The sequence below is a fragment of the Pseudochaenichthys georgianus genome, chromosome 9 (assembly GCF_902827115.2).
Source record: "Pseudochaenichthys georgianus chromosome 9, fPseGeo1.2, whole genome shotgun sequence".
In the NCBI taxonomy this organism is placed as follows: Eukaryota; Metazoa; Chordata; class Actinopteri; order Perciformes; family Channichthyidae; genus Pseudochaenichthys; species Pseudochaenichthys georgianus.
In genome coordinates this window covers 12,671,794-12,694,619 of record NC_047511.1, presented here as the reverse complement: position 1 = coordinate 12,694,619, position 22,826 = coordinate 12,671,794, and the positions used below count along the sequence as shown (strand labels likewise).

General features: G+C 40.3%; 1 protein-coding gene across 1 annotated transcript in view; it reads left to right on the top strand.

Moving 5' to 3' along the window:
- Positions 1-22,826, top strand: part of adamts3 (ADAM metallopeptidase with thrombospondin type 1 motif, 3) — a 204,381-nt gene that overhangs the window by 101,881 nt on the left and 79,674 nt on the right. The window contains exons 7-8 of the mRNA XM_034091711.2: positions 642-798; positions 19,211-19,316. Coding sequence (XP_033947602.1) covers positions 642-798; positions 19,211-19,316 — 263 coding nt within the window. The remainder of the gene's footprint in view (positions 1-641; positions 799-19,210; positions 19,317-22,826) is intronic.

Genomic DNA, 22,826 nt, shown 5'->3' with positions numbered 1-22,826 from the left:
AGAGCAAACAGTAAGCAAAAGAAAAGCACACAGTGCCCCAGTGGGATTAAAGGCCAATGTTTCATCCCAGGAGAACAAAAACAAAACTTTGGCAAAAGTCATGAATTGTCTATTTTTTGTTAACTATTCTCAATGATGTAGTGCTCTAGAGCCTCTGGTCTGCTATTAATAATCTGCTGTCCTGTTCAACATCACAGTGATACCAATTACAACAAATGTTTTCATAGTTTTGTGAGCATGGATGCTTTTTGTTCTCGCTCTGATATCTATTTTGTATAATTGCCTCAGAGAGGTGGTTATTTCTAGTGACACAGCCACAGCCTTTATTATTGTAGCATAGATTATAAATAGTGAAGAATACTGTCGGCTTTCTTTTACACATACTCTAAAAATACATTATTTATGATCAACTGGCCGTTTTACCATATGGCGGATGAGAGCAAATTACCTTTTGCTTTCCACTTTCATTATCACCCCAGTGCCCACATCTAAAATATGTTTACATTGAATGCTATGCTCTCCCGATCGGATTACCAATCTATACAGTTTTGTGCTGCTGCCAGAATACTAACATGTTCATTTACACGGCTACAAGGTTCATCGGTAAGCATTTCAATCTCTTTCTCGCTCTTTCCTGTCAGTCCATCAGCCTCATTGAAAGAGGAAACCCATCTCGGAGCCTGGAGAATGTGTGCCGCTGGGCCTTTGTGCAGCAGAAAGGTGACCTTGATCACGCCGAGCACCACGACCATGCAATTTTCCTCACTCGCCAAGGCTTCGGCCCCACGGGGATGCAGGGTAAGGAGCCTGGAGGACACCGTAACATTCAAATAAGCCATTTTGCCCTGTACACTGTGACCAATTTAAACACAGCTACAGAAGGTTACCCATGAAATATATACACACACACACACACACACACACACACACACACACACACACACACACACACACACACACACACACACACACACACACACACACACACACACACACACACACACACACACATATACACACACACACATATACACACACACACATACACGCACACACAACATCAACCTGTAAAATGTGTTCTGTGGTTTATTCTGACATGAGTCACACTTATACTGCCCTTCGATTTAAGCTTAAGCCCCACGGACCCGCCGAAGGGGCCAAATTCACAACATCTGCAAACAAAGATGTCTGAGGGCTTCTTAAGATTTAATAAACTATGAATGTTTCATATCCATGTAACAGGAAGAAACTCAGCGAACTGATCTTTTTTCTTTTTCTTTTTAAAAAACCTCAAAGCTAACGCTGAGCCTCTGAATTAGCCACGGGCAACAAAATATTTAGGCCGTTAGCACAGAACTCTAGCTATACCGATCGATAAACGTATTGGATCTGCACAAATAAGCTTAGCTAACATCCTGAGATTCCACAGATTATAGAAATATATAAGGACCATCAATGAGCGATCAGAACTCGTGACAGGGGAAGCAAATACAGACAACACACGAGTAGCTTTAGGTAGCAAAACACGGAGATATGCTCACCTTAGCTGGTATCCTGATCAAAAGTTGTGTTCAATGTCATTAAAACGGGAAAAAACGCAGCTGAAGGTTAATCCATAGGTTATAGCAGGGGTGCCCAACCTTTTTTGAACCGAGAGCTACTTTTAAAGTTGCCAGTCTGCCGAGATCTACCAGTCCAAATAGAGAGGTGTAGCCATTAGTGACAGCCTGCTGCCAGGTAAATACACACTTCTACTTGTATAAAACTGACCTTCGTACGATTAATACTTCATAAAATACTGCAGATCCTTTATCTTTCCTCTTTCTAATCTACACACATACAAGTATTTAACAGAAGTTGCACAACAGTGTTGTTGATACAGAGTTGGAGTTTATTCACACGTCACACTACAGTGGGTAATGTTTTCAAGAAACATTGAACAGTGCTGCCACATATGACACAGGAAAAAAGAAAAGACTCTGAACCCTTTCTTTGCCATTATATAAAAATAGTGTTGCTACAAAAGTATAAATTAGGCTTACTAATAAGACAACTCAGATCTGAAGCTACTCAGGAATCTGCTGCCAAAGTGCAATAAAAAAGACAACATTAATAGAATCAAACCCTTTTTTTGTTGCATTTTAGTCGAGTATAAAAAGAAATGCCTTTAAAATAGGATGCAAGCAACACTAGTTTCTTAACCTGAATTGATAATAGACTATAATCAATTTAAACAGAACAGATCTTAATGTTTGCATTCTTATACCATTTTGTACAATAATTATAATGAATAAGTTCAAACAAACTTAAACTTACAGCTGATTAATAACGGTATCTAACTTGAGTTTTTATTATATCAAAAACCTGTTGAAATGCTACTGTTATTTTCACTGTCCCCAAAAAGTGCGTCACAGCCTCCAGGAATGCTTCTTTCACAACTTCGCCGTCTTTGAAAGACTTCATGTGTTTCTCAAGAACGTGACTGACACGATAAGATGCTCTGGAGCAGCCTTGCTCTTGTTGTTGGGCCTGGTGGAAATGGACTGCTGTGCATTTAGCTGTCCTCTCAGGCCCCTCCCCTTTTGGAGCGCAGAATTAGGAGGGAATTCCGTCTCGTAGCGTTTGTGTACTGTTTTGAAATGCCGCTCCTAAAAGACCCTTCTTCGATAAAGCCACGCTCGCATTGCAGATGAGACAGATGGACTTTGAATTGGAATAGATACAAAAATAATCATCCTCCCACTCAGAGTGAAAATGATATATTTGGGGCTTTTTTGCTTCTGCCATTGCGGTCTTGTGTGTGTGCGGACTGTCACTCGTGTTGACACGGACAACGTCAGCGAACTAGTGCCCACTGCCCACAAGCCACTCCCCGACACATGGGGTCACGCTGGCCAATCACAAAGCTTTGATGCGTTCAAGTGCATTATTCTGGCACAGGAAGATTATGTTATTGGACATTAACGATACAACTGAATATTGTTGTTCTATTTTTAGACACATCTCGCGATCGACTGGGAATCTCCCCGCGATCGACCGGTCGATCGCGATCGACTGGTTGGGCACCCCTGGGTTATAGCAATGTGTCTGTCACTTTGAAAAAATTATTGATAATCCATAATTCAATTTTTATGCAAAAATCGGAGAAGAAAAATGTGCTGCTAATGGTAGCCACTAGAGCAGGGGTGAGGAACCTCCGGCCCCCGGGCCGTATACGGCCCGCGAGACCATTTGGTAAACACACGCGAAAAAGAAAAAAATTAAGAAATCTAGACCGCAAAAAAATTAAACAAGCGAGTGCCTGTTTTTCCTGTCCAAAACAGGGTCTTTGAACACAACACGAGTTTAACATGTCATCACGTGGTATATGTCTCGTCTGACAGGGGTGCAGTTCTGACGGAGAGCACCAAAACGTCGCTGCGGCACTTCCAAAAATGGAAGTACCCATAAGGAGCCGTACACATGCCACAGTTTTTGCATGGCTGTGTCTTTAGTTGTGAGGCCAGTGGCGATCTGTTCACCTGTCATACTCAATCAATCAATCAATCATCAATCAATGTTTATTCATAGAGCCCAATATCACAAATGTTACATTTGTCTCAGTGGATACATCTCTCAACATCCATATGATGTTGTACCTGTCATACTGATCATACAGTCAATAATTTCAGAGGCGCGGGAAGGTATTTTGAGTGGGGGTGCTGAGGTGCTGGACTCCAGTGAACACTATTACGGGCACTATAAAGCACGCACAAAAGCACTCCCCACACGCAAACACACAGTACACCCGCGACTGTTACAATGAAGGCTCGATAATCAGCTCACTGCATATAGGCAGGGGTAAAGTGCTATTTTTTACGAGTGGGGAGCGGACCTCACCTCCTCTAGGGGGATGCTCCCCCGGGAAGATTTGTTTTAAATATTGAAGTTAAAAGCATCAATCTGGTGCACTTTGAGAGCAACATTAAGAGATCTATGGATACATCTCTCAACACCAGTGGCGAGTCTAATATATTAAAAACATTTTTATTTGAAAACATTAAAAAAATAACATTTTAAAAAAAAAAAATTATATTTTTTTGTTGTTACATTTTTCATTAGTTTTAAATACCTTGATTTAATTGTATTAAAAATAATATTTCCAAAGAAATAAATCCTTCGAATCTGCCTGTTCAGTTTCTTGGAATGTGAAGGGTTAAATGCCGTCTCTGCGAGTTATGTGAAGACGGGAGAGCTTGTTGGTCCCTCTCTACATTCACAGAGGGCCAGCTATAGTAACTCAACGAGAGAGTAATGTCAAATGACAGTACAATTGACCAATCATATTATCTTCCCTCTAAATGGGCGGGCTTTATTTTCGCGGACTTTATGACAAGTTCCGCCCGCTGTGAGGTCTATGCAAGCCCCCAGGAAGTGCGCCGGACTCAGATGAAAATATTCGTGGTGGCCAAAAGGCGGTACTGCACATCCGTTTGGTTGCCAGGCACAGAAACACTTTTTCCCATTGACTTACATGGGGAAAGAGTGGTCTGTAAATCTTGGATAATTTTTTTTAAACTAAATAAACTACCCAGTATGAACACTTGTATAGCCCTTATTAAAAACATTCGTTCCTCAAGTTGTAAAAATGTGCTAATAACGTTATTCTGAGAGTTATTTCCCTCTGCATTATGAACGCGCATATAACCCACGTGACCGCGCCCCCCTGCACGTTCATGTTACGTGTTCAGCACTACATGCGTTTATCTTTACCCATGGATGCACAATAACAACGGACCCATATCGCCTTACTGCCATCCCACGGAGCTGTAATAATGGATATATTGCACATGTTTGCTGTAATTCATCATTTGTAAAATATTATACCTCATGGGCTGTATGATTAAATCTTGTACCGTAAATGTTGTATTACATAAAGTTAATATTACCGACGTTAGATTAACGTCCCTGTAGCTTCTTATTGCACTAAGAAGCTTATTGCACGTTTCGCTCTCTCAAAAGTTGGGCCATTTTATCATCATGCGCTAATGAGCAACTCTCATAGGAATGAATGAGGCCCCGCCTCCCACGCTGTATCCAGTTCTTATTATACATCCATGGGTCTATGCAAGTGGTGCAGTGACGCGTCCTAAAACCCAGAAGTAAGCTGCGCTCGGATTCCCTCGACAGAAAGCAACGGGATTTCTTCATAGGATTTTGGAAAATAGCTCGAAATAAGGTCTGTGGAAAACGAACCTGTTTTGTCTACCCTACTTTTATTATTTTCTAATCATAAATCTAAACGATAGATTTATCATCGATAGATTTATAATTAGCATAAGTTCGTTCATGATGGCTCACTTCAGTGATAGTGATGACATCGTTGCGAAATTATTAACCGAGTCATTTTCAAGATTGAGTGGCAAAGGATCAGCTGAAGCAAGTGCTTCATCCAAAAGGACAGGAGGATGGACTTTGTGTTTAAGTGATTTGATCATCAAAGGTAGGCCTAAGTCATTTTCAATGTGGGCCGCCGTGCTGACTTAATTCATTAGTAATTGTTACTTGGCTGTGGGTGCCCTGTCATGATAGGTGTTTATATAAATGGTGTTGTTTTGTGTGGTAGAGGGTCGCTGTCATTGATGCGTTTTGCACCCCGGGCCGCTGTTTTGATATTCCGCTGAAGTATACGCTGTGACGTAATATCTCTTCTTTTTTTCGAGGGAAGGGGGGGGTCAGAGGGCCTAGGTATAAAAGTCACGGCTCGCCACTGGTATTTCATAACTGTTTTTCCTTTATTCTCTTATTTTTTTTATAACTATAATGATCATATGAAGGTGTGCCGCGGAAATAATCTTTTGAATAATTTGTGACCAAACCGTTTGAGACCCACTGAGATAACTTAGACTAAAGTTAACTATCTAAACACTCAGAGAGTCCTTTAGCTCACCTGAGCCTCTCAGAGGAGAGCTCTCCTCCAGCTCTCCACACACACACACACACACACACACACACACACACACACACACACACACACACACACACACACACACACACACACACACACACACACACACACACACACACACACACACACACACACACACACACACACACACACACACACACACACACACACACACACACACACACACACACACACACACACACACACACACACACACACACACACACACACACACACACACACACACACAGAGCCGAGCTTGGATGACACAAGCACACTTTTATTTCCATGCAACTCTCTGATTGGTCTGGTGTCTTGCCTCTGTTGCATTCACTGAACACGGGAAATTACACTCCTACCGTACTCTCTAGTGTCTTGATGAGGTTCACGTAAAGCACGGTTAATGTATTATATTATTGAGGTAGAATTGTCCGGGGCTACAGAAAAAACATTCGGGGCAGGCCAAAATATTATTTTACCAACAATGTGGAATTTATTGGCTACATATTACACAGATTATGCACAGCGGGAGCAGCAATAACCGTCAAATAATAATTCAGACAGGGGAGCTCCGCACCCCCTGCCTGCCGCTAGGGGGTGCTGCAGCGCCCTCAGCACCCCCCTTCCCGTTCCCATGAATAACTTTGTTGTTATTAGCATCTGGTTAGTTAGCTAGCTATGCTAACGAATATAAGAAGCTTTTTCTACAACCAGTGTAAAGGCACATCTTTATATATCATTACTTTATATGATCAATCAGTTAAATTATATTGAGGGCGGTGGTGGCGAAGTCGATAGGCTTGGCTTGGCAACTGGAAGGTCACCAGTTCAAGTCCCCGGCAAGACCAAGTGCTACCGAGGTGTCTGTCAATGTTCTTATAGTTTTCTGGGTCTACAAGGCTCCAGAAATGTTGTGAGTTTCGCTGAGATTTAAAGCTGAACATGATTTTAGAAATGTATAACCTCCATCTCTATCTCCACAGGATTGACACTGAACAGTTCAGCCATATTTTTCTTCTTCTTTGTCTTGACATTCAATTATAAACCATAATACATCAATTGTATGGGTCTAGCCTCCCTATATCTGTGTGTGAAATTGTTCCATCCTCAATAACAAAAAATGAATGCTTCTGCAGTCTAGCTGCAGCTTCTAGCTACGGTCTTCTGTTAAAAAAAGGACATGGCAGACAACAGGAGTATTTACAACAGCATATAACGACTAAAATACTGCATGTGGGTGCACACTTAAATTCTCTGTCTTACTGTTACATAAATCCCATGAATGTATGAGATTAAGTTAGCTTCATCATATCTCAATCAGTGATTAAGTGAATAATAACGTTTCTATCAGGTTACTATCAGCCTGTCACTCATTATTTTCAGGGAGGGGGCGGGCTTTAGAGGAACAGAGGAGACGGTGATCGCGGAAGCTTTTCTCCTGCCTTCACAAACTTTACACACGTATGTATCAACTGTACATTTCCTTTTTCCTTTCAAACTGGAGTGTGTCATAAACGTGTTTATCAATACCACCCAGACCTACCCTTTATGATGATGACCTAATGTGATATAAAGATGACAGTGTCCTTTGTAAAGCACTCTCAAAAAACCCTTTCTTGGACCCAGAGTGGATGTGATATCAGAGCATAAAAAGTGCTAGTTGCTGTCACTGCTTCAGAGACACACGGTGAAGCTGACTGCGTAATAATTAATCAATGTATGCCTGCATAGTGTATAGTACTTTCCATATACCATGGACCAAACCTTTTATCTTTGTTCATTCTCACTTCACCAATGCCTTTGTTAGGAAAAAGGCATCCGTGATGTATTTATAGTAATAGATGGAAAGATCAGCAGGTGACTCCTGCACGCTATGGAAGCCAGCAGACAATATGATATATTGTGCTGTTCCCTGCAGGATAGCTCTGTAATTGAACTCAGTTCAAAGCTGCATTAACACATTTTAGCTACAGGATTAAAGCCTCTCAACGATTGATTGTTGCCGGCACTCACATCACAGTGGGTTGTTTGTTGATGCCTGCAATCTGTGTGCAATCTAGTGCCTGACAATTCCAAATTGTATACAATTTGGAATTCGTTTAGAATAGAGAACATCACCTGTTTTCACCTGTTGTGCCTTATGGGGCTTGCATTCAGATGAAATGTGCAATACACATCCAATCGGCAAAGATGCTAACCTATGTAGAATATTCAAAGAGCCTTCAGATTTGATTTATATACCCCAAAATCACAAATTATACATTTGTTTCAGGGGGCGTTACAGTCTTTGAAGAACACAAAACCAGCTGTTGTTAGACCATTGCAGAGTTCTCCCCAAAGAAAACCTTACAGTTAATGCGGAATGAATTACATCAGAGGAACGGTGCTTCTCCAAGGACAAACAGACTTTAGATGTTACAGTACACTGAACAAACATCTTAATACAATTGGAACACAGACAAAATGATAATGTGAATATCAATACAAAAGGAGGATCCAGGTCCTGCCAAAAAAAGCCAGAAGCATGATCCAGATGTATCATTTGATACTGAGAACCTGCCATGGAGACGGGTTGAATTGCCCAAACTAATGTTAATAATAATTCAGTCATCCAACTCACTGGTTTCTTTGATATGTTTATTAGAAGCAGCATATAGTTTGAGTTTAGCATCTAGGCTCGTGCCTCATGACTCCATAGATTTACATAGAATATTGAGTGATGATTAGATATATATCCCCCCGAGCTTACAGGTGGATGCTGGGGTGGTGGTGGGGCGGGGGGGGGGGGCAGCATTAGCGAGGCAGAGGCAGGCAGATCTGGCAGCTTAAATAGAGCGGCAAGTTTAGCAGAATGTGTTTGGTTGGTTGTAAGAGAGACGAGGGCGTCACGTGTTAATGTATCATTGGTGCTCGAGATGACTGAACTAGTTTGCAGGCTTCGCCCCATTTATGACGGCTCGACCTGTATTAACAATACATATGTTTGTATTCACGTAAGAAAATACTACAAATATATAAATATAGTGGATAAAAGAGCAGATTGCTGAATTGATTTGTTTTAATGCCTATTTTCCAACCATTTGTTTTGCAGTTTGATGAAGGGGGATTTAATGATGTATACTTTAACTACCGTGTTTCAACACCTACACGCTGGGCTTTATTGGGAGGCGTAAGCCCAGAGCGGCTGCCTCTGTTGAAGATCAATCAAATATGACAATTCTCACACCGAGCAGCCTCGGTTATTGAGGTCATAAAGACATGATTGTCTTCATGGCTTTCCGTAGGACTCCCCTCGACAAGGGCTAAATTAATTCCATGCTGTCTGGGGGAAAAACATCTTCTCTGCAGCCATTGTTTTATGTTGATAAGTGCAGAGCCATCCTGTAAGCAAGCTGTCATTAAGCCTTTCTGTTTGAGTGTGACATGTTTTGAAATTGAACAATTTCTCCAGGCTGGAATAAACAAACAATTGACCAAACTTCACCCCATGGACAGTGAGCAGATAATAAGAGTTTCATGGAAAGGTTGATGGTAAAGGTGGGATGGAAATATCAGTTCTGCCATTCATAAATAGCAAATCTAATCCATCAAACAGAATAACAAACAACGGCTATTCCCCTTGCTTTACTGTGGATCCTTTGTCATGGTGGTACACCTACATTTCCTAAACCTGCAGTAGCTCTACTTACACACATATGCAGGTAATTACCACTTTCACTTCCTTCTTATCACACAATGGAGACGTCCTATTAAAAAATAAACAATTTGTTGTCTTTGTCCGGCTCAAATCCTCTTATTATGTCAGAAATACTTTCAAAGACTTCACAAAATGATCTTCCTTTAGAAACTACATGATGATACATCAATTACATGATGAACAACCTACTTAAGTATGGATTGGGCTCGGCAACAATTTGCTCTGATAATTTATCTTTCAATGGAATCATCAAGACGCCCGGATACACAATTGCGTCATCTAACTTGATGATAATAAGCACCCATTAAATCAAAATTCTCAGAAAATCCAATTAAACCCACGTAAATCTAATTATATGGCTAAACTAATTACTCTGTATTTGCATGTACAGTAAACATGGTCAATGTATAGTTAGATTTGTATGATGTCCTTTTGTTCTGTTGTTTATGTTTTTATGTCTTCATGTGTAACCTACTGCTGCAGGTCTCCCTTGAAAAAGAGATCATTAATCTCAATGGGATTTCATCTGGATAAATAAAGGTTTTGAATTTAATTTAATTTCTTTGATTTCACTAGAAACAGTTCAATTTGCAATTATGTTCTACAGACATATTGCCCAGCCCTTTGTGTAGAGTTTCAAAGTCCCAAGTAATTTCAAATGTTAAGGCTTCGAGGGTCTACTCATTATTATTTTCTACACTTGCTTGGATGAATATAAAACTCCCCTAGCATGAGATGATCAAATGTCTTATCCTAAAAAGATTGAGGTCAGTGAAAATACTTTTAATATATAATCACAATGAAATAATTCAACTGTGGCTTAAGAGAATGTAAGTAGGAAATGTCCAACAACTACCATATATACTGATATGTAAACCACTGGAGAAGCTTCATTTTGAGAAGTGTATTAATTTATCACAAAATACATTCCCTTTCAGATGATGTGTCAATTTGGGGTCAACTTCAGCAGCCATAGAGCAGTGCTTTATTTTTTAAATGTTCTGATTTGCATCTGGGTTGCTTCCCCCCCTCCCCCGAGTTAAAACAATGTCTGATGTACTCTTATTATATTTCTATAAATCTAAATGACATAACGGCGACATAACAAAGTTATCATCCACACATTTTACAATACATGGATTTGTATATATGTACTAGGATAGTTGTAATGTTCATTGTTAATATTCAGCCTTGGGGAAATCAGCGCTTAGCTAAACATGTTGCTACAAAATCTGCTAATGTTGGCTACATGCTCACTATCAGTATATCATAGGAAAAGTCCATGTCTAACTCATCAAATCTCTGTATCCTATGGCTAGCCTCTGGCTATTTTTCAATGTGCTTTTCTCCTAACTGAGATCATATAGTTCCCTTATACTTCTGACAAAACATTAAAAAAAAGAACAGGGAGAAACGTATATTTTTAACAACCAGGGATAGATTAAAAAAAAAAGGGCATAGACAATAAATGGTTTGTGTGGGATACACTTTTTCTTCATGCTGAGGTATGCAAGGTGTTTGTTTTCCCATTTAAAGCCTCTGTATTTTCTCTGCTTTAAGGCGAAAAGGTGGCAGAAAGTGTATTTAGGCCTCACAATTAAACAGTTTTCTTAACTTCCAAGATCATCTGTCTTTCTACAACCCTTATGGCTTTTCAAAAGGATGGACTTTTGTCAGCCTTTAATCTGGCGTCACTCTTTTATCTGGCTATCATCATTGTCTCAACTATATTTGTTTCAGACAGAGCAGGGACCTCTTTTTTTTTTAAACAAGCCAATTAATCTATGTCATAATATGTTGGATTCAGACTACAGTTTACATTTTTTTAAACAAAACAACATTTATTTTGTGACCCTTTGCGGTAACACTGAGGACCGGATAATGAAACATGGCCCTATAATGAAAACCCATTTTTACTTCATTATTTTCCCTAAAATATGCATTTAAACATGTCATCTCCTCTATTTGACACATTTTGTTGGCTTGTGTTTTGTCGTGGCTTGACTTCTTTTTTTTTATATCTGTCCGCCTTCAGTCTGTGTCTCCACTCTGTTTCTCTGAATACCATCATTATCTCACCCATACCTCTTTTTTTAAATCACCATCAACACTATTAATGAACCTCATTCTCATTCTCTCGGTGTCTTCCACTACTTCCTTCTATTCTTACAAATATGAATTTCCAACATTTTGTATCCTGTTTTTAATTTCGTTTTTGTTAAACCCACAGAGGGTTGATTAGAGGGTAAATGGTTTTAGGAAGTTCAATTTAGACTACAGACTCCCAGAACAGTGATCAATGTCTACCAATTATATCACTGCAAGCATTTTCCCTTCAGAGATTCAGCCATTCTATAAATTCAAGGAGGACAAAACCGTTTTTGAAAAGTTCACTTACCAATTCCCAGAGTAAATTGCACTCGTTAAAACCATAACGTATGAAAAGTCAATTATGTCTGGTGTAGCACTGAGAGTGTTTTCCCTCCTGGTGCCATGTCAGGGTTTTATTTGTTCTTTCATTCCATTTTTTCAGTTTCTTTCTCTGTCATACTTTTTACAAAATTGACTGATTTTATAGATGATTACTTTTCCTATGAAATTGTTTGCAATTTCTTTAGTTTTATCCCAAGTTTTTAAACTTTTGTTACAATTACTGGTTACCTTTATAAAAAAAAGTCATTTATAACCAAATATGAGTATCATAATATAAAAGTAATGTAACTTGATTACTTTCATTTACTTTGGATTACCTTAACATCAAATGCAAAGCAAAAGATGCAGAGAGAAAATAAATAGCAATGCTTTGGTGTATTAGGTAAGACAACACAACAATGTAAACTTAAAAAAAGAAGAAACCAAGAAACTAAGAGTCCCTCAGATATTTAGAATCAAAAATATGTCCTCAGCGATTTGAAAAATATGAAAAACATGCCGTTCAATAGGCTTATTTGGGTAGTATATTCACCAACAGTGAAACTACTTTAAGAACAAATAGGTTCTTCATTTTCATGTATTGTAACATTGTAATCCTGCTAGTAATTCCCAATTTTTTAGAAATGTAACAGTAATCTGATTACATATTTTTTCAGTTACTGTAAGGGAATACAGCTACTCTTTTGTCATAATAATCATAATCCTGATTATGTAATCCAGTGACATGTAATCTGTTATTATGGATTCCTAGCCTGGTGGTAGAGTGTGAACTGATTTAAGGTCATTGACTCTTAATAGGCATTTTCTTCAATAGGAAATCCTTCTAGGTGTAATACATTAATAAAATGGCCATGTTATTGATTGATTTTTTCATCCAGACTGCAGAAAATCACTATTGAATAATCCAAATGTCTACAAACAAACCAAAAAAAATCGATGATTTAGATAAATTCAAACTCATTACTAGTGGCACTGTGCCAAATGTATTGTACCAGTGCTGTACAAAAAGCCGATCTTGTATTTGGATAGTGTCTGTGTTCATTATGTTGCTTCTCCAGTACGTTTGTAACTGTCAGTAAAGTGGGGAAACAACAGCACAAAGAGAGCACCGAATAAGGAAGTGCGTTTTTATTCTATTTGTGGCACACTTGTCTTGTCTATTCTGCCAACCGAAGCCTCCATATTGTCTGTCAATAGCAATTTGGCGACTGACGCCGCAGCATGCATAAAGCTAGAAATAGTCTGAGACCTAAATTGTGAATTTCAGTTTTAATTAATAATCACTGTGCTGTCCCCGGTATATGTAGTGTGTATATATCTTAACAGCCAGCTAAACTCCCTCCGTACACCAAGACTCTGAAGACGTGAATCCTTTGCCCACAGGTTTAATGATATAAGGAAGATCTGAAACAAAAAATAAACAAGACAACATATAATCAATTATATGATCATTTCTACATACACAAATATGCACAATGTATATAAATCAACACAGCTTTAACATTAATTGAATTGCCTTGTTATATTTACTGTAAGCTTTTTAATGTATTTATTGTAATTCTAGAACTTAAACAGTTATAAATGGCATCATATTTTAAACATATAATCAGCCATTTGTACATTTATTCATTTAACTCTCCTTGCATTAGCCTTGTACAATATTGAGACAACTCGGAAGATCTCCAGCATTAAACACCACAGAATACAATATTTCCTAAAAATAATCATCTGTAATTGTTAATAACACAAACATAAACAATACTTACATGCGATGCGATCAAAAGCGTTAAGACGTATACAGATGTAGCTGGATTTCTAACAAATAATAACACATTGCTCACAGAGCCATGCTTTGCCTATTTCCTCTCTAATGATCACCTGACACACCCATCTGATGATGTCATCCTGATTCTTAAAGGGACCACGACTAGGCACAATAGGCACACAAAGAATAGTCCAGAAAATGCAAACAAGAGTAAACTTAGCTGTAACAGAACACTCCCCGTCTGGCGTGATACACGTCACCCAAATCTAGAACACTTCCATTACCTAGCCATCTGGGGGGAGAAGAGGCACCATCTCTGCAACAGGCCTAAGAAAGAGCGAAGTCCCTCCTGGTTCGATGACCTTCACCTCGACCTGATGCAACTTCCCGTTTTTGTTAGGAAAAGTCTGTGTTATCAGTCGAAGAGGCCATTCATATCTTGGTACTTGATTTGACTGCCACTTCTTGCATGCTTGAATGATGATATCTGCGGCCTGATTGGATTCCTCAACAGTGAATTCTGCTTCGCAGCAATGCCAGCCCTTACGATAACTGTTCTTTTTTGGGGTTGCCTTGAACACACATGCGATGTGCAAGAGGCGAGTAATAGAAGGAGTGAGTGACTCCCATAAAGAGGACTTGGTAGATCGCTGGGAACCAAGCTGCTTGTGAGCTGTTGCAGTACTCAAAGTAGACACTTGAAGCCGGATATCTGGGTCTGGACTCAGATCCACAAGATCATAGGTGCTCTCAGAGATACTTGGCTTTGGCTTGGACAGCAACTTGGGTCCAGTCAGCCAGTTCGTGTCTTTTAAATGACCTGGAGCCACCAAATGTGTTGCATGATCTGTGGGGTTCTGATCTGTCGGCACAAAAGGCAAATGGTCCAGATTGGGCACAGTACTTCCAAGGTGGTCAGCATCACAGGAGGTTTTCCCATCTGAATCCTGATTGACTTGGAGAATAGGACACTCTAGTTCTGTGGTTTTCGTGTAGAAGCTGTTGATCGTCAATGGTTTGTTGACGCTTTCTAGACAAACATTGCCTACAATGACCCACCCCAGATCTAACTTTTGAGCATAAGGCTGGTTGTGTGAGCCATTCATCTGTTTGCGAACCTTATGAACTCTGATAACATCCCGACCCAGGAGAAGCATGATAGGGGCTTGTGGGTCAATGTCTGGGATGAGGTGCGCCACTGACTTGAGGTGTGCATGATTGAGAGCCACATCAGGGGTTGGGATCTCATTTCTGTTGTTAGGAATGTCATTGCATTCTATGAGGCTGGGCAATGGGATGTGGACAGTTCCATCCAGAGACTCAACTTCATAGCCACTGGCTCTTCTTCCTGCTGATTCCTTCACTCCAGCACATGTTCTCAATGTGTAAGGAGCACTCAGACTTTGGTCACTGAACATTTCAAAGAACTGTGAACGAACTAATGATCTGTTGCTCTGTTCGTCCAAAATTGCATACAGTTGAATTGCTTTGTCTTTGTGGCCTGATGGATATACATTTACAAGACATATTTTGGAGCAGGATCTACCTGCCAGATCTCCGCCACAGACGTTTGTGCATTTGGTGGTGACATGAGGAGGAGGTGAAGTTTTCTCCTCCTCCCCACCATGCTCTGGAGCAGGGACCACCTCCTCCATCCAGGGTGTGGGTCCAGGGTGCTGTATGGTGTCTTTCACTTTTGCATTCAAAACATTGAATTTTCATTTTAGAGTTCTTGGCGAAATGTGATGTCGAAGAACAGCATCTGAAGCACACATTATTCTCTTTTAGGAATGCCTTACGCTCATCAATGGGCTTTGCTCGGAATGTACGACATTTGCGGAGTGGATGTGGCTTTTCATGTATCGGACACATTTTATCAAAGTCCTCAGATCTCGTTGGGGGCTCACCGGTTTCAGTAACGACTCCGGGGAAGATCTCTGTTTTGTGGACAGAGACCTCCCGATATTTGTTTGGTTTCCAACCTGTCTTGTCTGTGTGGGAGGCGAAGTTGAAGCTTGGATCATTCCTCATGATAGCCTCCTGGCTGACAAAGTTCACGAAGAAGTCAAAGGGTGGATAGTGGACAAGATTTTGCCGCTTGTAGGATGCACCGACTGATGCCCACTTTTCCTGCAGACCGAATGGAAGCTTCTGAACTATTGGGTTGACGCCTCTGGCTGTGTCGAGGAAGGAGAGACCAGGAAAGTCTCCTTCTGCTTTGGCAGATTGAAGTTCCATTAATAGATCACTTAACTTTGTCAGTTTGGAATAGTCTTGATTTGTTATTTTAGGAAAGATGTCAATGCGTTTGAACAGAGCGTCTTCAATGACTTCTGGTGAGCCATATGTTCGCTCGAGTCTGTCCCATGTCATTGCTAATCCTGCTTCAGGGTGATTTATGTGTATTGCTCTTATCTGTTCGACATGTTGTCTTGTCTCGTTACCAAGCCATCTGTGCAGAAGATCAGGTTTAAACCCCGGGTTGCGGTCTGGAAAGACCGTTTCCATGCTCTGTAATTCTGAGGTTTTTCATTGAATTGAAGCAAACCTGTAGCAACAAGCTTGTGCCGTGCAAAATATCTCACAAAGTCATTCAGGTTTGAGTCGTCGTGATTGTAATTTGGAGGGATGGGATGGGGCGATGAGGAAGGATTACCACTGTGGTTTTGAGGCCTGTAATACTGTCCCCCCTCACTCCTGCTTTGTTTGTGATATCTGTTTCCTGTTTTGCTGCAGAGTTCATCAATACATCTATCATGAGACACACGTCTACACACACAGTAACATGCATGGACAGAAATACACACACATATGTCTTACTTTAGATGGCAGAGTACTGTTTGGACTTGCAAGTAGTGTCAGTTTGTATGTGCTCCAGTTGAGGTGAATGAAAGTTGTTCTGTAGGGCTCAATGTATTTCGAAACATAACGTTTAAAAAACCCAGCAACGACATTTATATTTTAAAATCATCGTCCTAGTTATACGGCGGAATCAACAGTCGTAAGAGAATATTTATTTGGAAGTCATTTTCCTATCCTATGGAGATAGAAGCTAGCTGCTGTCACGTTGTTTTATAAAGATTAGGTCACCCCAACAAAACTATGTTTGCCTGAAAAATATTTGGAAAACAGCAGAAGTCTCAGAACCTCCAGAGATAAAACAGAAGCTATCTGCATTACTGGATATCAGGAAAGGTTCTGTTTGTCTTCTAAGAGATATTTTAATTTACATCTTATTTGCACTACAGAATGCATATTGTATGAAACGTAAAACAGCTCCTTTTTCATTCAACAAAACAAGGAGACTACATGAAACGGATAATTATGTTTCCCAGTATCTGCTCTTGCATGCTGAAAGATTACTTTTTTTATTTAGGTCAACTTTGTTGAGGTCAACGAAAGAGAACTTTCGTCGTTGAATTTTAAGAAGTCAAGTTAAATTCAAGTGTTGACATTTTTGATAAGTGACCAATACAATTACCTAGGACATAACAACCTGTGTGTTGAACTGTACATCCAACCATCTATTACAACTACCTAGTTTATTTTCCTTCACCCCGAATAAAGGACGTGGGTTTGTTAAAACAATTTTTATAATGGGACACAGGGTTCGGTCCGGATTGATGTGCAGTTCGGTCCGGATCCGGACCTTGGTCCGGAGTTTGAGAAGCCCTGCGCTACAGGGTGTACTTTGAGGGTTTGTGACTTTGCAGACCGTTTACATGCATAAAAAGCTACATAACAAACAAGGGGACGGGTAATAACCGGAAAAGCACGACATGGGACCTTTAAAGTTTGAAATAACTTTAACTGAACATTGTAAAATAGTCAAATTCTTCTCTTATCCAAGTTTTTAAATGAAATCTGAGAAATACAGTGTGAGCTGCCTAAAAGAGGTAAACACAGTCATCGTTTATGGCCAACAGCACACAGCCGCAAGTTTGGCGTTTTTTCACAGACTCAGAAAGTCTAAACCAGAAAATAGAAATGTTACCAACCCAAAGCAAATATGTTTGATGTACTGAATAGTTTGGTAAGGTTTAAGTTCTAATATTTAGTTTGAAGTAAAACAAAAAACACAAATCCCAACCATCCAGGAAAGCATACTGGTAGCAGCCTGTCAATCACAAAATGTTGACGCTCTTAAGAATACACTGCTCTATCATTTATTTGTGGGAACATGACTTACAAAATGAATCATGCTGTTCTGAAGAAAACTTGAGCCTACCATTTGAGACTGGATACTTAATATAAATCTTTTAATGAAGTACCGTAATTTTCGGACTATAAGGCGCACCTGAATATAAGCCGCAGCAGCTAAATTGAATGATGTGTACATATATAAGCCGCACTGGACTATAAGCCGCAGGTGTTTTAATGTTTAATTACCATATGTAAGGGTTCGTGCACAGAGGGGATTGTCGGGAAAGAGATGGCTGTTTGAGGAAGCTCTCAAAACCAACGAACTCCTCTTCGTCACTGTCGGAATCGAACAGCCTCTGAAGGGCCTCAGCTGTGGCGGCGTCCTCCTCTTCATCACGCAGCAGTCCAGCCTTTCGGAACCCGTTGGTGATCGTGGATGTTTTGACACTCCTCCACGCTTTCAGGATCCACTCGCAAACTTGAGCGAAAGTTGCTTTTCGCATGCGACCAGTTTTGGTGAATGATTTATCGCCGCTAGTCATCCACGCCTCCCACTGAACGCGCAGTGCCACTTTGAACGCACGATTGACACTGATGTGGAGTGGCTGCAGATGCTTCGTTTGTTTTCCATAATGAGGGTTTGTGCATGAAAACTTCCTTTGCACAAACTGTCTCGCTCTCGTAATGTCTGTCTGTCTTGCTCTCGTTCTGTCTCTCGTACCACTCTCGGTTCCACTTTTACTTTTGCGCGCTACCTGTCTCACTCTTTTCCGGCATCCAGCTTTTCCTGCTGGAGCCCGCCGCTTAAAGGTGGGGGGCGCGGACCGGCTATAGAGCCCATAGAGTTAAAGGTGGTGGACTGTAACCTGTAAAATCCATAGATTTAGGAGGTCCCCTAGTGGCCGTTAGCTGTACAAAACCATAGATTAGCCGCCCCGTTATATAAACCGCAGGGTCGAAAAATGGGGAAAAAGGCGCGGCTTATAGTCCGAAAATTACGGTAATAACTAAAGTTTAAAAAAGAAAATGTGATCCCCGGCTAAAAGATAGAATGCAAGTTTAAAACACATCCGCATTGGCTTCACTTTCCAGAACCCCATACTACGAACCTAAGGACTATTTTTATACATTTTGGAAAGTATTCTCAGTGAAATAACCACAATCAGATGTTTCTCATTCAATACATTCTTATAATAGCCTCCATCCTTCCTCCGATGTCTTTCAGGTTATGCTCCAGTCACAGGCATGTGCCACCCAGTCCGGAGCTGCACCCTCAACCATGAAGATGGCTTCTCCTCGGCCTTTGTTGTGGCTCACGAGACCGGACATGTGTAAGTTCTTGTTATGTTATTTATTCTCTGTCCTTGTAGGTGTTTTCTGAGCACCTCTATACTCCATTACTCTTCCCTAGGGTACGCTGTGTTGTGACGGAAGGGAAGGGAAGTTATTCTCCCTCTGCTGAATAACACAGCCTCATAAGACAAGTGTGAATGTCTCCCCGGGCTCCGTTTCCATGTGATCTCTGATTGTGTGTGATCTCTGTGTTGGCCTTTATAGTAAGTAGACTGGACCTCAGCACCCTGACAGTGAACATGCCTTTATCGAATTTAAATGTTTGTTTATTGAGCACATGTCCAAAAAATACATGCACTCTGAAACTGTTTGTCCCCTTTTTCCTTTACCCACCCTAGAATACATATTGTACATAGCCCCAGTGTAAAATGAGACATTGCCACTGTATGTACTATGCCTCGAGAGCCTTTCTTGTGCTGGCAGACACATAGCAACATATTGGTGGGGCGCACTTCGCACACACAAGATAATTCCACGCGCTCCGCGCTCACCTTTTGCTGGGCCCGTGTGCCTTAGCACCGCTGCTATGACTCCATCCTAGTAACTCACACTACCTCAACAAAAATTCCACTGTTGAAGTCTACATCAAAGCAACACTACTATATCTGACTCACACACACACACATGTGTCAAACACAGCTGGAAACATATTTGAAGACTGCGAATGATATTACTCCAGAAATACTCACCACAACACACTGATAAAAATGATGACTGTATTTGCAGACATGTCACAAGGCAACAACTAGGATTCCTGCTGAAATGAAAGTATTTTAGGATGTGCAGATCTCATATCCCTTGCTTATTTATGTGGCACAAAAAGGAAGAGAGACAGAAAGAATACTGGAAATGACTGATGAATGTGGATGTATTAAGAGAGCTTAATACAGGCTGTAATCACTTATTGTTTGCTACTGTCGTGCTCTACATTCAATTCATAGTCTCTCTTTGTGTTATCAATCTTTTAATTGAGTATTATGTTTACAACATACAAATGTTACATTCAACGTTCATTCATTTGTTCAATTACATTTCCCTCCAGGTTGCTATGACTCAAAACATCATTTCAGATTTTTCCATTCTATATAAAGACCTTTTTACTTTCTTTTAATAAAAAAACACATTTAGAATATATTTAAACAATCATGTTGACATTATTATTAACTTCAAAAAGGTATAAATGAACATTAAAACGGTTGGACTTTAAGTGGTTATAGCTCACAATTTATAGAGCGGCTGGACAGCTCTGTACATCCCTCTATATGTTCAGATTCATCCGATCAACAGCAGGTTTTGGAATTGTGACTTTATTGTCTGATCTTGTTGAAATTGAAATGACTTTAAAAAATGGGAAGCAAGACGTCAGAGTGAGAAACGATAAGCAGCTGTGGGACAGACTCAACAAGCTATGACGGCAAAGACCCGTCCTGCTGAAATGTCCCCTACTGAAACACTGAATCCCTCGTTGCGGTTGTTGCTCTGCATCTGACCCTGGGGCCAAGTGAACCGAGGGTTTCCTCTACAGGGATCAATACACTTCTCCTGAGGGGACAAATATATGAAAACAATTAGAAACCAGGAGCTCGACAGTACAGACACACAGCTGTTGTCAGATTCAATTATTGAAACATTTGAACTCTGGCCTTTTTTTTTGCCTCAAAAACATATTTGGCCTTGATCAGAAAATGTGTGGATATGTTGTCAATAGTGAAAGCTAAAAAAAGTGTCTTGTATGTTCTTTTTGTATTCATAGTTCTTATTCTTACTGGCAAAACATTTGCATCACAAGCAAAAAGAACATTTTCTAGAGCTGATATAAAACCTGCAGAAGCTCTGCATCCTTTAATGCATGTGTGTATAAATAACTGAATAGGAGTTTGTGTTGGTGACACTGGAACATACAGTATTGACGCCTCATCTACTGACATCTACCAAAGTGTTTATTGATGCTCACTATCTGTTGGCAGAACATGACCTCTCATTCACAGCAAGGACAGCACAGGATGTACAGCAGTGCACCATGGACCCACCCGTTTCTATCCAAACTTCTTCTTCCAGCTTTCTCTTGTTGGTCATCCATGTTACGTGATGATGGGTGACAACAGAGACTATATAAAAATGTGTATGAAAAAACACAACCCTAGCCAATGATACATAATGATTGACAAAACGCACTGGGGCTGCCTGCAGTATGATAATAATAATAATGGGTTTAATTTATAATGCACTTCATATTTGAGTGCAGATCCCGAAGTGCTACAAGCATTTAGCATGGAACAAAATAAAACGTTACACAACACGGTAGAATGAATAAAAAGCAGTAAAAAAAAATAAATAAAAGGGTAGTAATACATACGATAAAATGTCTAGGAGATGGCTCTACTGAACAGATGGGTTTTGAGGCCTTTTTTAAAAGCCTCCACGGTCTGTGGTGCTCTCATGTGCTCAGGGAGAGCGTTCCACAAACTGGGAGAAGCCGAGCAGAAAGCCCGGTCTCCCATAGTACGGAGCTTGGTCCTGGGGGGTTTGAGGAGGTTGGTATTGCTGGAGCGAGAGGTCCGCAAGGAAGTATAAGGGGTGAGGAGTTCCTTGAGGTAGGGGGGGGGGCAGTTCCATGGATACACTGGTGGGTGAGGAGGGTGACTCACCAAACTAAAAGGACTACCTACTATCTGTCTTCTTTATGAACCGTTTTCCTTTATGGCTGTTTATTGTCAGTTTATTAATACTAATAACAGTTACATGTATGACCTTGTACATCCACGTAACAACAAGTCCACTGGATCCAATTATTTTTGAAAAACAGCAAAATGTTGTTTCTCTTAAACCCTTCTGCTGCAGATATCAATACTCTGTGTACATCATAACTTATACATAAAAAAACGGTTTGCATCATCATTTCTTCAGTGAGTTTTGAATTATAATGTTTATATGAAGTGCTTTTTTCATCAAAGCAAAGCAGAACATTGAGACATTTGTAGGAATGTATTTATTATTAAGTTATTTACCTCAGTTTTGTACTGTTTCATAACAACATTTTGACGATGAAAGTTCATTCTTGACCTTTGCTACTTCGCCCACGCTCTCCTTCTATCTACTACTCAGACCCTATATCTTAGTTCTCCCCTGTGTCCCCCATGGAGCCCTCAAAAATTATAAAAATAATGAATACCTGGACATTATCCTCGTACAGCTTGTCGAAAACTGTCTCCCAGCAATCTCTCAGCTACTCATCACATACATCATCAACTCCTCCTTCAACTCTAGATCATTACCCCCACTCACTCAAACTGGCTGCTGTCCCCCCCATCTTCAAAAAACTTGGAATCCTGTCACATTTCCAATTTGCCCTTTCTGTCTCAAATACTGGAATGTGTAGTCTCCTTCACCCATCTGAAAACCCTCCTCAACTCCAACAGCCTATTACAAACCAGTATTCGCTCACAACACAGCACTGAATCAGCCCTCCTCAAAGTTACCAATGACCT